The following is a 14,120-nucleotide window of genomic DNA, read 5'->3' on the forward strand; positions in this document are numbered from 1 at the left end:
AAAAATCATAATCGACAAGAGTTACTGATGAAAAAACAACATATATATTATATATTTTGAAATATTAGGAAAGTTTGACGCCGTCATCAAATACATATACACAGAAAAAGGCAATTAAGCATTAATAATACAAATAATAATTGTAAAATTTATCGATCATTTCTAGTGTTAATCATAGTAATATCTTCACCGTATATATATGTATCAAACTCAATTGGCTACAAATTCTATGTGTGTTTTGTGAATTTCGAAATTCGTAATTAATAATAAGAATAATAGTCAATCAATGCCATTTTATTGAATGACAACCACCTACTGCCTACTCATTTAATCGTAAAATACTCAATTACACTCATAATGACTAATGCTCCTCTTCATCTGGCTCAATCATTTTACTGGGATGGGTTATTCAGCTACAAAAATATTAAAATAAACACCTTTGCCGTTTCATTTTTTTTATTTATCGTACAACGTGTAGGGCGAGCGTTGTATTTTTTGCCGATAGAACTTCGCAAATTCGATCATCAATTTGTTTCGACACTTCATGCCAAATGCACTTACTCTTCAAAATACTGACTTCTTCGAGAGGCGGCCTAAAGAGACACAATATCGTTATACAAATTCCATCACCTTTGGCTGCCAATGATCCGTTGCTTTCTGCACTGTTTGTCGCTTGTTTTGGCAAATGTTCAATACTCAAAACACCATGAGGTCGATGTTGTGGTAGTTCTGCCCCAAATAATTCAATCATAAATTTACGGAGTGTACCATGAATGCTGCGGGAGTGATGGATTTCAACGCTTGGAAAATGAAAAACGTTTTTTTCACTTAACAAGATATTAACTCGATTATTGGTGCGTTTTTTAATAACAGCGACAACACGTAGATAATTTTTCAAATGCGATTTTTGTGCGGGCAATACATTATTATGCCATTGTAATGGTCGATTGATTTCCTTATTTTTCAAGAAACGATGATAATTACGACCTAAATCGATCAAAGGCAAAATATCATTAGCACGTAAATTTAATTCATTCAAATCAGCGACCCATTTCGCTTGCAACGATTCCGCATCGGCTTTGTTCGGTGTTTTTAATTCACCGCCAAGCACACGGCCCGTACAAATGAAACGATACCATGATCCACCAGCACACTCTAAACCAAGCAACGTGGTCACTTCGATATTGAGACCAGTTTCTTCAGCCACTTCACGAACTGCCGCTTCAATAATTGTTTCATTTGCTTCCATTCGACCAGCCGGTAAATACCATTTTCCTGCACATGATTTTTTCGCTTCTTGTATCATCAGCACTTCATTTTGTTCGTTAATTAATACGCATGCAACGATGAAGGTCACCGTTGTGCCCAAGACAGGCGTAAAATCGGATGAAGTTAACGGTTGAATTCCCTGCGCTTCAAATACTGCATTTTGCTCTTCTAGCGTGAAATCACAAAGCGTGTCCACGTCTTCATTGATGGCCGAACCATTCAATAACAATTGCAGATTTTCTTCCACCGCTTGTGACATTTTTTCGCTTTATTTTTCTTATTTCAATTTAATATTCTTCAAATTCTATCGAATTCACTCAAGTCTGCGTTTGAAATTTCACAATAACCGGTCACAAATATATATGCACTGCGCATACGAATTTATATGCAAATGAAGACAAACAATCCAATTAAATAACAACAACAACAAAAGCCACTGAATGGAATTTAAGAATCTAAATGTTTCAACAGACGGAAAACGGCAAATATACAGTCGTTGGCCAAATTAAAACCCGATTTGCGTTTGTTCAATGTACGATTAGCACAGATTTATAATTTTTTTTTATATAAATTTCCTTTTAGAATGGGTATGACGATGAAAACAAAAAAAAGGTCCACCGAATGCAACGAGCCACTTAAAATGATTGTCTAAATCGTTTGAATACGAGCTGTGAAATGTGCAGGAAAACAAAGTACACAAGATATCGTTTCCACTTCTCTTGTGCGCTTCGCAGCTCTTGTAAGACACGTTAGATATAGTATATTGAATAGGTGATTTCTTCTTTACTCTCTCGCATACATTCAATGCGAGCTCACGTTTTGTACGCGATCACAGAACCGATTAAAATTACAGGCTTGTGTAGCACTCTCGCACGAGCTCACACTATCGCAATATACAGCCAATTTTGTGGTTAATTGTAAGTTAAAACAGCAATACATTTACTCGTTGCAACTAATGTTTTGAGCTACTTTTATGTGGCAAAATGTTTGTATATTACCACCAAATGGGTGCGAGCGCGCACATTGCAATACTAACTGAATTGGTACGTTGCACAGGCCAAAACCTAGCAAATTCAATGAAATTCCAATGCGACACAATGTGAGACTGGCGTAAATAATTCACACAGCGCCGACGATTGAGAAAGTTCCATTTTTCCAAAAATGATCAACAGCCACAACGTGATCACACACGCGCGCATACAACATTGAATTTAACAATAATAATCGTAATAAACACACACTCGATTGATGATGATGATGGCGACGACGGCTACAAAAGCAAACTGAATTCGAATTATTCTTTTCGGTTGGTTTTCTCTCTGTGTTATTTATCAATCGGTACTTTTTTTGCCTGCGCAATCTATTCTGAACCCATACGACCGCCGCTTAGTTCTTTCTTTAATCGCTCAATCGTTCGTTTGCTCTTTCTCAATGCTTCGTGATTTCAATCTGTGAAAGCTTAATGTTAGTTTTATCTTTTTCAGGCTTTGCGTGGCACTTGGTTCAACGATTTGGTTGCTGTTAGTGTTGTTGGTTTGTTTTTATTTCATTTTCTTTAACGCGCAATCTCCACGTGTGCATTTTTTTATAGTCGACCTGTAATGCGATGGACTGAAGTATGCCTTTTCTTGTGCGTTTCAATTTCAAATTGGGTTAGCATGCGATTTGGTTTGTTCTTGTTTTGGTACGCAATATAACTTGCTGAATGTTTTATGCTTAATTTGACGGTCTATTGATTTAGTATTTGTTTTTTGTTTGTTGCTCAGTCAGAAGTTAACACGTTCGAATCGATGCACGGCACAATTTCACCTGAGACTATCTATCTTTCGAAATCACTGAATTAGCGTATGATTGTTTCTTTTTTATGGTTGATTCAATAAGGTTGAACACTTTGCGCTGACAAAATTTATAATTTTTGATTATCTTCTTTCTTTATTGTTTTTTTACTTGTCTTTTTATTATTATTTTTTCTTTGCTGAATGTTTCTGATGACGTTATTCGTGTGATTTTCTTCGACGTTCTACTTCCGTAATGTTCTAACTCCGTCACATTTGATTTGTGATGTCTGTCACTCTGGATTGTTGTACACAAACTGAGCTTCGAAACCATAAACAACACAGAGCTCTAAATCCATGCGATGATGACATACATTTGCATACATGTATGTGTGTTGTATTGTTTCCCGTTTCGAACGAGTTTTTTCGATGGTTCTTTTCGATTTAGATTTGTTGCCTCACATATACCGGTTTTTATCAATGGCGCAATACACCATCGAAAATGAGCAAACAACGCACATCTTTTGTGATTCACGTCAATATATCGACTGATTTCGCACGCAATGCCCACAAAACCGTTTGATGGTGGAAAATTCTGAAATCACAAGAAAAAAACGAAAGATAGAATGAAAAAAAAAACGTTAATTTCTCTTTGTTAATTCAATTTGATATATGCTATTATGACTTGAGATACGATTCAATCGTAAGCGAAACGAGTTATGGGAATAGCTAACATCTTTTTATGCGCATGAAAATATTTTTCCTATCATTGATCTCCAAGAACGAGACGAAAGAAAAGAAAAAAAACTTTGCCACTTCAACCAAATAGTATTCTGTAAGATTTTCTAATGTGGCTCTTTCAATGCTCTTTCAAAGCAAATTCATTTAGATAATTGAATGACTGTCTTTAATTTGCCGATTGAACATCATCATCATTACGATCATTATACGACCAAATAACTGGAAAATCCATCTTCATTTATTCTTAACATCATCATCAACGATGCATTAACGCGTATTCAACGAGTCAATTGTCAATATTTACAATGAGAAACCCTTTTATTTTCCACAAATTTACGCTGCAATTCGAATGCGCCTCCGAGCTAACTTGATGGATATTGCACTTCATCAAATATTTCTTTGATTCACTTTTCACACATTTGTTATGGCAATAAAGTAAAATTGCATGTTCGAAAACCAGTTTGTTTCGATGTTTTTCTTGTGATCGGTTATTTTGTTTTTGAACGATGACAATGAATGGTAAATTAACATTGATTTATCGTCGACAATTTTTTTATTGTGCCAGAAAAAAACGATTTACCGCTTTCAAACGATGCATTCATTCCAACGGTATTACATTTCAGACAATCACATTTAATGTAGACGATTTTGCAATTTATTCTTTATGAGAAAAATACTTCGAGTTTTTTTATGACAAATACTTGTTTGCTCAAATATGATGAGGTTTCGAATCAGTGAACTTTTGTTGTTAGAAGATGTTATTCAATTCAAATTGGAAATTGAAGTCGACTTTATTTTCCAAATTTATTGTAATTTCAAAAAAAATTATTCCTGTTCTAGGTTTGGATCGGTCATATAGTAAAAAAAACTTTGCAACAATTCTGTTATGTTCTATTTGGTCAATATTCCTTCCAAATTCCTATCAAATCTTTTCTAATTCTGACGTAAATTAGAATTACTCACAAAATTCAGTCACATCCGGCGAATACACATTAATGATTGGTTTTAGCACTGATTTTACTTTTGATTTCACAATTTTATCGAAAAAGATGACTTTTTGTGAAGAAAAAAAAATCCATATATACTTAAGTCTATAAATAATTAGTTCTACTGACAGTGTAAATATTTTGCACACGAAACTGATACAGTAATACAAAAAAAAACCATGTAAACAATGTTTGCCCTCCTATAAAGGAACTGTCAAAACTGCATTGAAAACAAAACCAGTTGTGCTGATGACTTCATTGACAAAACGTGAAGCGAATCATTCACGTGGAGACATCTATTTCGCCGCGGCATAAAATACTGAACTAAAATGAGCGTGAGTACATGCCATCAAATTAACTGAACCTATACGCCTTGAAACAGAAAAAAAAACTAAAAAAAATTCAATTGAAATATTGCTCTTTTTATTGGTTTTTAAATAGAATTGAAAATATGAGTTCAAATTTATTATAATTTCTTAAAATCACTCATAGACTCATGTTATGGCCCGAACTATTCTAGTATGGATTTTATTTATTTTTTTAAGATATTCCAATAATGTATTCAAAAAGTTGTAAAATAAGCTTCATCGAACAATATCCGTTTCATGCATAACGAAGCAGGAAAATCAATTCTACGTACAACAGCTGTGAGCCGAGCAATGAATTCATCAAAAAACCGATTGCGTTTGTTGTATACAAATTCCATATATGGTTTAACTGACCATTCCATGTGATTCATATGTGTACAATGGATGATCGTTTCTGGCATGTTTCACTACCATACCAAAGAAGCCGCCGATATTAAAATGATATGAGTTGCGACGGTAGAGTGGTGGCTCGATTCGGATGTGTGTGCATGCAATTTATTGACAATAATCAAGTGCAAGGGGAAAGGAAGATTTTTCAATGTAACGTTTTTATTGTCCGTTCGTTCGTTCCATTGTTGTTGGAAGTGAAAGAAGCCATGAACACACAAGAGTTGGTGTTTGAATACACTGTGTCCCCATAAATTCAGCTAGCCCGATCAAATGTGGCGCGAATTTTGATCAGTCGTTTTTGAACAAGCCAACAAGTAACACGCTTTCTTGAAAACTGGACTGAGAGAAGAAAAATCCATTGGACAGAAATAAACACAACTTGGGTTGAACAAAAAAAATAGTTGAAAAAAAATAGTCTGTGAAAAGTGACGAAACGTGAATTATTTCTGTGATTTCATCAAGGTTTGATTTTAACATTAAAGGATACTCTTTTTTCTGCACAAACTCGATAAATCTTACAAACAAGTATGTAAACCAATTAAAAAAATATACAATTTCAAATGTTCAACGCAATTTCATTTTCATTGTGAAAGTGTTAAAAAGTGCATAAATGCACATTTTCATACTCTTGGTCACTGAAATTAAAAACATGACAATTCTTCAGCTCACATATGACAATCAGATAGACTTTCGAACGAGTTACATATTCGTGTTGCGTGAACACTTTCGAACGATGCTTTTAACGGTAGTTATGCATTGTATTGAGATAAGAATTGAACGGCATAAAATGTCTACACATTTTTCTTTTGATTAAAACGTTTTTATTATTTAATGGTCACGGCTCATTTTGAATTGAAGATGCCGAACAAAAATTTACGTTAACATCAAACGATCAAGCCATCAATGGAACTGGTTTTATTAATCCACATCAATCCATGGCTTCGATTTCGTTTTCTATTTATTGAGTATTTACATTAGTTTTCGTTTGAAACATCATTTAAATGAAATGGTGTCAAACACTGTAAAATGAACCCATAGATCAACCATTGATTTATTGCTCGACAGTAAAATCAGTTCATCTCTGTTCAAATGAGACATTTTTTTTATTGTTGACTAGTAATAATAATTTATTGCTAAACATTAACATATCATAATTACATTTCCACATTATTATACAAATGGGTTCACGAAAGGAATATTTTAACGATGCTAGATGGCGAGTCTTGTTAGACATTGAAAGTGAAATTTGATCCCGAAGAAATGGCCAAAATAAATGCATGATGCAATAGAAAGAGTCTTTAATCGGTAATGAGTTAATTCAGCTTTCTCAGCTGTTAATTATTATTAAATTGATCGAAATGCGATTATAAGTGTGCAGCATGCGAATCACATATATATTTATATGAGAAGTAGCGGAGCTGACAATCGACAAGCGTGTTAATATGATTGTCTATCATTTTCATGCATCATTTGTGATTTAAGTTGATTAAACTGTAAAGGTAGCAATAATCTGGCAACTAATTGATTTGCAATCGTAAACGGTTTTATATTTTACTCGAACATCTGTCGGTTCATCGAGTATTGACTTTGAGTTTTTTTTTCTGCAATCAAACTGCAAATCATCATTCAATTGATAAACCATTGTTTTCGTTGAATGTCATGGTCATTCATTGCAATCTATTGCTTTTTGCAAATGACATTCTTCGGTTGTTTTGTTTTCTTAAAGTGCTTCTCCGGCTGCTGCTTTCTTCTCTCTTTTTAATCCATACAATTCAAAAAGTCACGGTAATTATTATTGGTGCACGTTGTTCAATCATTAACTAACTTAATGGCTATTGAATAATTGCATTTAGTAAAAAGACACAAAAAGTGCACATACATGAAATTGGTTAGCCTTTAAGACTTGCCATAATCAAAATAACTAAGTGGCTTGTGGCGCGATGAAAATTTTTTTCGGTTAAAGCTTAAAATATTTGCATTTTCCGTCATCGAAGCTAAGCACTTCCCACTTATTCAAATTGAAAGTGCCATTGACATCGAATTCTGGCCATTAAATGTTTACACTTACCATGATGCAAGCAGTAACAACCATTTATTTCAAACCATTATCGAATTGTTTATTTTTCTGTTGCGATCACCATGTGTGCGTATGTCTGCATGCATCTGCATCACAGATATATGCAACGGTAATTGAAGTTGTTTGCAACGAGATTGAAATAGAGTGCCAGTCAAGATCAACATGTGCACGAGACACATGCGCGATATTTGTAATGAAAAGTGAAATTATTTTGTGTTCAGTAGATACAGCACATGTTTCTTTTTCACTCTATTTTATGCTGAAATATCCGGTTTTATTGATGCTTTCTTCGCATCCTATTCATTAAACCACGTCAAAATAGCAATTTATGGTAACAAAAAAACCAATAACCGTCTTTCATCAGAGAACAAATCCCATATCTTTTTCTATCCGATTTAATTTTTGTTGTTGTCTTTGGCATGGATGTTTGCAAAAGAAAAGAAATTCAAATGTATCTTTCGGTTTCTTTTATATTTCTGATGAATACAAATATGATAATGAAGTAGGCATGCATAGTTAAAATGATAATTGATGGGAATTTTTTCGAAATTGTTTGCAAAAAGTGTGTTTGTTATTTAAAAAATGGGTTTCGCACATCGGTACCCAATCGGTGCTTCCATCGAATTATCACCAAATTGTATGGTGCTTCCATTGGAGGATTAATTTTTTTAACTTATTATATATGTTTGAAAGGTTTTTTTTCTATTCATTGATTGAATGGTGCTTACGAGTCGTAGGCTATGACAATATGCCTCATAATCTGTGCGCCTAAAAAAGCACCTTATTCGCTTGCCACATGCGATATATGAACTCCATTTTCTCGACCAATCTATTTGGTTGGGTTTTTCTTCGGTGAAAATACTTTCTTCTCATTTGACTCGATAATTTAGTAGTTGTAATAGTTTCTCATTGATTGTTTGATGCATATTGCTTTGTAACAAAACTAATTGAACATGGAAGTTTCATTAGTCCATTAAACCACGGCGGTATATAACAAGGAAACTTGAAACGCTGTACTAAACAAACAATCGAATTAAAAATGCATACGCGTGCAATTGAATCGCAACGAAACAAAAAAAAAATCAGTTGAATGTAAACATACATTCTTCTCGAATAAAATAGATGCACGTATTACATAGCGAAAGCATTCGATTATTGTCGGCCACACGTGCGGTGCACTATGTGTGTCTGCAAAATTATGTTACGCACTTTACCATCGGAATCAATGCACACATTAATTTGCATATTTGTTTTTCTTTTTCCAACACCATTTCTACCAATAAATATATAGGCGAGATTAACTTGAACTCGAGCAGTAGTACAAAATACCAAATACGATTACCAATTATCGCAATCGACCGGTCGATCATTAACACGTTGAAGATTATAACAAATAACAAAAAAAAAACATAATAGGTTCATCATCTTGAAACGCAAAACGATACGAAAATGAAAGTACTAGCCGCTGTTATTGTTTTATACTTCTGTTTTGGTATGTTGTTTTTATTCACCAAGTCATAATTTCCAGTTCATAAAACTCTAGAGATTCATTATTTATTTTGTCTGATTTTTGATATTTTTCTCGCTCGGAAATTCAGGCATTAGCGAATCGCGTCGACATCCGAAGATCATAACATCGATACAGAATGCTAATCCACAGTTGCATAAGAAAGAGTTTGAATATAATGAATATGAGTATCCAACTGGAAATTCTCAACCAGTCGTTGAAGAGAGCCATGAAAATGAGGAATCCGAACAAGTTGACCACCATGAACATCATGAATCTTTTTTGCACGCAAAACATATTTCATCAAAGAAACCGGGATATAGTGCCGGTAGCGGATTAAGATCTATTGCGCAAGGTTCCGCTGATCAAGCTAGCTCGGCAGTTAACAATCAGGTAAAATCATATCTATACACTTTTTTGTGTAAATTTTTGAATCTTTTTTTTGTTGACTTCCACTTCCTTACAATGCATAATCTCGTTTTCTAGCATGCAGCAGCTAAGCAGGCAGCGTTCATAGCGCAGAATACATTAGCGCAGGTACAAAATTCACTCGCTCACAATTCATTTGGGTGTAAATGCTCTTTTAATACAATATATTTTTTATTTTATTTTGTTTATCTCTTTTAGGCCGCCTCACAAGCAGCAGCCACCGCACAGGTACTTGACTCGATTTGATTTTCCAAAGTGCTTTTATTTATATGATGCTTTTTTATTTGAATTAAACAGGCTGCATTGGCGGGTAAACAAGTTTTACTGCAGGGATTGGAACAGCAAAGTATCGAAGCACGACAAGCATTGGAAAGTGAAATTGCACAACTTCAACAAGCTAAGCGATCAGCAAAAGCTGCCGCGCAGGCCGCACAACAAGCATTGAATCACATTCAGGGTACGTATTTCGGATCTAATTGAATTATTTTATTTTGCATATCAACATTTCACCGACTCTATTTGGAAATGACATTGCACGTTGATTATTTTTATGTTTTTTTTTTCTTTTAAGTTTTAACTGCGGCACTCAATAATGCCCAAACGTCAGCAGAACACGCTCAACAAAGCGCACAAGAGGCAGCCGGAGAGCTGGCCAGTCAACAATCTATGGTCGGAGCAGCTAAACAACGAGTTGAATTGGTTGAAGAACAATTACATGCAGCACGGTAAACCAATTCAAAGTTTGAGCATTTCAGAATCCTTGGCATTAAATCTACAATATAATATAACCATTAATATAAGTATAGTGGTTATAAATACTTATTTATTTTCATTTTGTTTGTTTTGTTCAGCATTGACTTTGAAGCAACTCAACATGCAGCTACAAGTGCGGCAGCGTAAGTATTAGTTAGTTCGAGACAGTGAAAGAAAAATTGGTCGGTTCGGCTTCCATGCATCACCACCCAATAGTGGAATTTTTGAAAGTGAAGACATTTCTTACCTCAATAAATATTTTTTTTTTTTTTTTTTTTTTTTTTCAAATTATAAGTGAAAAATTGTTCAAATAATGAATATATAAAGTCACCTTTGTTGTTTTTTTTAATCTTGATTTCTTTCGTTTGAAAAATATATCCTCAGTTCAGCTCAACAAGCTCAAAATAATGCATCAGCAGCCGCCGTTCATGCCGCTATTCATTTGAAGGAAATTCCCGGCGAAGAATCGGTGCGTCACGATGATTATGCAACGAACCATAACTATGGCGGCTCTGGTCCTTCAGGTCCATCGCCAACCAGTGGCAGTGCCAACATTGCTCAATCAACAATTTCTCAATCTGATTTTGATTTTGCTGGTTACAAATAAAATCTAACTCAAACAACAAACTACATTTAGGCAAAATAAGTGTGTAGTTCAACAAACACACAAACAAACAAAAATCCCAATCAAAAATCAATTTAAAAAAAAAAATCATTTCTTTGGCCATTCTCGTGAAAGAGAAAGGTTTCAATTTGATTGCATTATTTATTGGTTCCATTTAGCTGTAAAAGCCTTAGGTGTATTATTTTGACGAATTAATGAATAGAACGAACACAAATTTCATCTATTATATTTACTTGAGTGCAATAAACATTTAATTTAGATCAATTCATTCCAAACTATGTGAAAAGAAAGACGGCCGCAAATTTCTTTGATAAAGAAAAGCAAAAGGTTTTTTTTATTTCATATATTGGGTCATGTAAATTTTTACATTTTATTTCACTAAATATTATTATTATTATTATAATTATTATTGGGTTAGTAGTAATTCATTAAATTACATAATCTAAAAAAACTATTCTTTTTTTTATTGAAATTACACGAAAAAAAAAACATTTCTATTTTTAGATACACTTAATCACTCAAGGATTGTTGCTTTTGTTTGTTTTCATATAGGGTCAATTCAGACAGAAAATGTTGAGAAAAAAAATCAACAAAAAACTACATATTCTAATACAATAAGCGGAAGAAAAAAAAACGATTTAATTCCCGGTTTTGTTTTTGTTACTAGTAATATATTGTCCGGGATGAATTTGAAGTAAAACAAAAATAAAATAAATGTCTCAACGTTGCGCTAAACTCTTTTCCAAATGTCGAATATGTGCGTGGACATTTGCATGAAATGAATCGATATTCTCCGAGTCCAATTTATTTTTCGTTTCTTCCAAAACACCTTCCAGCACTTTTGAAATGTGATAATTTGGATCTGTTGATAGTAAATGTGAGGCAACGTACATAATCATCGACAGATCATTTATTAGGCCCATAACATTTGAATCGCCATCAATAACCGATGATTGCAAATTCTTTTGTACGGTGTCCCGTCCGAGTTCTCTGCATTTTTCACGCAAATAGCTTGGCTCAAGCATCGCAACGGTGCGTGAATCTTTGGCCAAATCTCGAATATACGTTTGAATTTCGGACAAATATTTTTGATTGTCTCGATTCAATTTTTCCATTCCAATGACAATGCTGGCATAGCGCTGCTGATAATCCTCCGGGAATGGTTCATTGTATGATTTATATTGTTCGGCTTCTGTGTTCATGCTTTTCAATCGGGTCAATTTCATTTGTTTTGCGGCGAGCGTTTTACGTGTACGTATAATCAGTTCAAGTAAACGTAATTGAAAGCCACCAATCGATTCTTTGGGGAAAACATAATTTTTCAATTTGATTTGAGCATCAAAACTGCTGCCAAGCAATGGATCGCTTCGATTCAATTTGTTTACAGCGGCCAACGGTGATGGCACATAGCATAGACCGTTTATCTTTTGCCGGAAATTTTGTGTAATATTGCTAACCGGAATTGTTTCGACCGATTCATTTACAAGAATTTCATAATCGGGTACTGAGTGTGTTCCCAAACCGGCACGATCGAACGTCACCCGATATTCACTTGACATTGAATAAATTGCCTCAATGACACCAGTAAAAATGCCATCTTGTGGTTGACGCAAGCGTGCTGTTACTTTCGTTCCGATCGGCAGCGACAATGGAATTTCCTTTGGAAGATCGCGCACAAATGAAATATCGCCCGATTTTCGACTTTGCAACAAACGAATCTTTTGCCTTCGACGCTCCAATTCACGACGCTCTTCATCGAAAAATGATTGCGAACAACGCCTTGGTTTACCCATCAATCGACGAACCTTTGACCATTCCGGCCGTGTTAATAAATGTGTTTTTAATTGGGGAAATGATTCGCGTAAACATGCTTGGAACTCATTTTCACCTAAAAAGAAAAAGAAATTCGGAATGGATGTGTAATTGGAGAAAAAATGTTAGAATTTGAAATTCATAAGATATTATGTTGGAGTTTCACTTACCCAACAGTAATGGCTTATCAATGTAACTATAAAACCATTCGTAGCTGACCCATTTGTGTGCTTTTGGCAATTTAAGAAGGTTTCTCAAGCGCAAACCGATGCGCTGGCTAATTGCACGATCGATGGCACTGATTCCTGACGTCGGTGAACTCGGAACTGTTACGGTTGTGGGCTGTGCAACGGATTTTGAAGTCGATGGTTTCGATGCACTCAACGAATGAGATGACGGTACGATATCTAAAATAGAATAAAATTTGAATTGAATATTTGGCCATTCGAATTGGAAATGCAAGAGGTACCTTTTGATTTTGGTGTTTTCTTTAAATCATTCAAAAGTGACGGTTTCGATGCCGACGATGGACTTTTCAAATATTTGGACACGGTTCCTTTACGCTTTTTCAAATGTTTACTTGGCGAATGTAACGGCAATTTGATAGGAGTTTTAATCGGTGTTGATTTTGATGCACTTTTTTTCGTTGGCGATTGACGTAACGATTTCGGATCATTTACAATATCATCGTCGAAAAATAATTTATTACGTTTACGTATACGTGCCGGCATTCCGCGTGCATTTAAAACTTGAATTGGTTGCGCTGGTTTTTCACGTTGTGGCAATGCCGTACCCACACGATGCAAACCCAATGCAGCTGGTCCAAAGGCTGGTATTTCAACTTCTTCGTCAAACGAATCATCCTTATCTCTATTTCTGTCCGACATATTCTCTTTCTTTTTCTACAATTTCAATTGAAAAATATTAATCACCAATAAAAAATATCCGGATTAAAATGAAATTTGCGTGCTTTGAATCGAATTTATTCGCTTTATTTCACAATAAAAAAAAATAATTTTGTTACTGTCATTCATTCGTTTTTAACGTTGACAATTGGCATTTCATTACTGTACAATACGTGACTGTTGACAACGATGTATGTACTTTTTTAAGTTTTAAAATGCACAAATTTACCTTTTCGAAAACACTCCACACTATTGCCGTTTGGCAAAAATTAAATTTTGCTACGTTTTGAACAATAAAAAAATGTAAAATTTGTTGTAATTTTCAATTTAAATGTGGATTTTTTTTTATTTTCACATTAGCGAAGCGGAAAAAATGAAGCTCTAATCAACTTGTGAGCGACAACAACAAACAATCAAAAGTTATTGGCACCCGCCGCAACTTCACTCCAATTGAATTCGCCGCGATGTTCGGTTTATTTGACA

At 34.5% G+C, this 14,120-nt stretch overlaps 3 protein-coding genes across 5 annotated transcripts; 1 reads left to right on the forward strand and 2 right to left on the reverse strand.

Annotated features, from left to right (window-relative positions):
• Nucleotides 1-50: 50 nt before the first annotated feature.
• LOC116346687 (8-oxo-dGDP phosphatase NUDT18) lies at nt 51-4,962 on the reverse strand. Its single transcript, XM_031776875.1, has 2 exons — nt 4,749-4,962; nt 51-3,639 (listed from the first exon to the last, which is right to left on the reverse strand). The coding sequence occupies exon 2, from the start codon at nt 1,526-1,528 to the stop codon at nt 461-463; it is 1,068 nt and encodes a 355-aa protein (XP_031632735.1). The 5' UTR covers nt 1,529-3,639; nt 4,749-4,962; the 3' UTR covers nt 51-460.
• A 712-nt stretch (nt 4,963-5,674) lies between these two features.
• On the forward strand, nt 5,675-11,279 carry LOC116346669. Of its 2 annotated transcripts, none has more exons than XM_031776846.1 (9): nt 5,675-6,054; nt 8,898-9,098; nt 9,205-9,506; nt 9,600-9,650; nt 9,741-9,770; nt 9,840-9,999; nt 10,114-10,267; nt 10,394-10,438; nt 10,680-11,279. In XM_031776846.1, the coding sequence occupies exons 2-9, from the start codon at nt 9,056-9,058 to the stop codon at nt 10,900-10,902; spliced, it is 1,008 nt and encodes a 335-aa protein (XP_031632706.1). In that variant the 5' UTR covers nt 5,675-6,054; nt 8,898-9,055; the 3' UTR covers nt 10,903-11,279. The 2 variants fall into 2 exon arrangements, with proteins under 2 accessions (XP_031632706.1, XP_031632705.1); XM_031776845.1 differs by having other exon boundaries at nt 5,675-5,991.
• LOC116346668 (protein lin-9 homolog) lies at nt 11,223-14,029 on the reverse strand. 2 transcript variants are annotated; one of them, XM_031776842.1, is made up of 4 exons: nt 13,867-14,029; nt 13,202-13,634; nt 12,903-13,139; nt 11,223-12,808 (listed from the first exon to the last, which is right to left on the reverse strand). In XM_031776842.1, the coding sequence occupies exons 2-4, from the start codon at nt 13,617-13,619 to the stop codon at nt 11,640-11,642; spliced, it is 1,824 nt and encodes a 607-aa protein (XP_031632702.1). In that variant the 5' UTR covers nt 13,620-13,634; nt 13,867-14,029; the 3' UTR covers nt 11,223-11,639. The 2 variants fall into 2 exon arrangements, with proteins under 2 accessions (XP_031632702.1, XP_031632704.1); XM_031776844.1 differs by having other exon boundaries at nt 13,202-13,654.
• Between the last annotated feature and the right edge of the window lie 91 nt (nt 14,030-14,120).

Source organism: Contarinia nasturtii, unplaced genomic scaffold (genome assembly GCF_009176525.2).
Source record: "Contarinia nasturtii isolate CC-2019 unplaced genomic scaffold, AAFC_CNas_1.1 Cnas_scaffold_1627, whole genome shotgun sequence".
Taxonomy (NCBI): Eukaryota; Metazoa; Arthropoda; class Insecta; order Diptera; family Cecidomyiidae; genus Contarinia; species Contarinia nasturtii.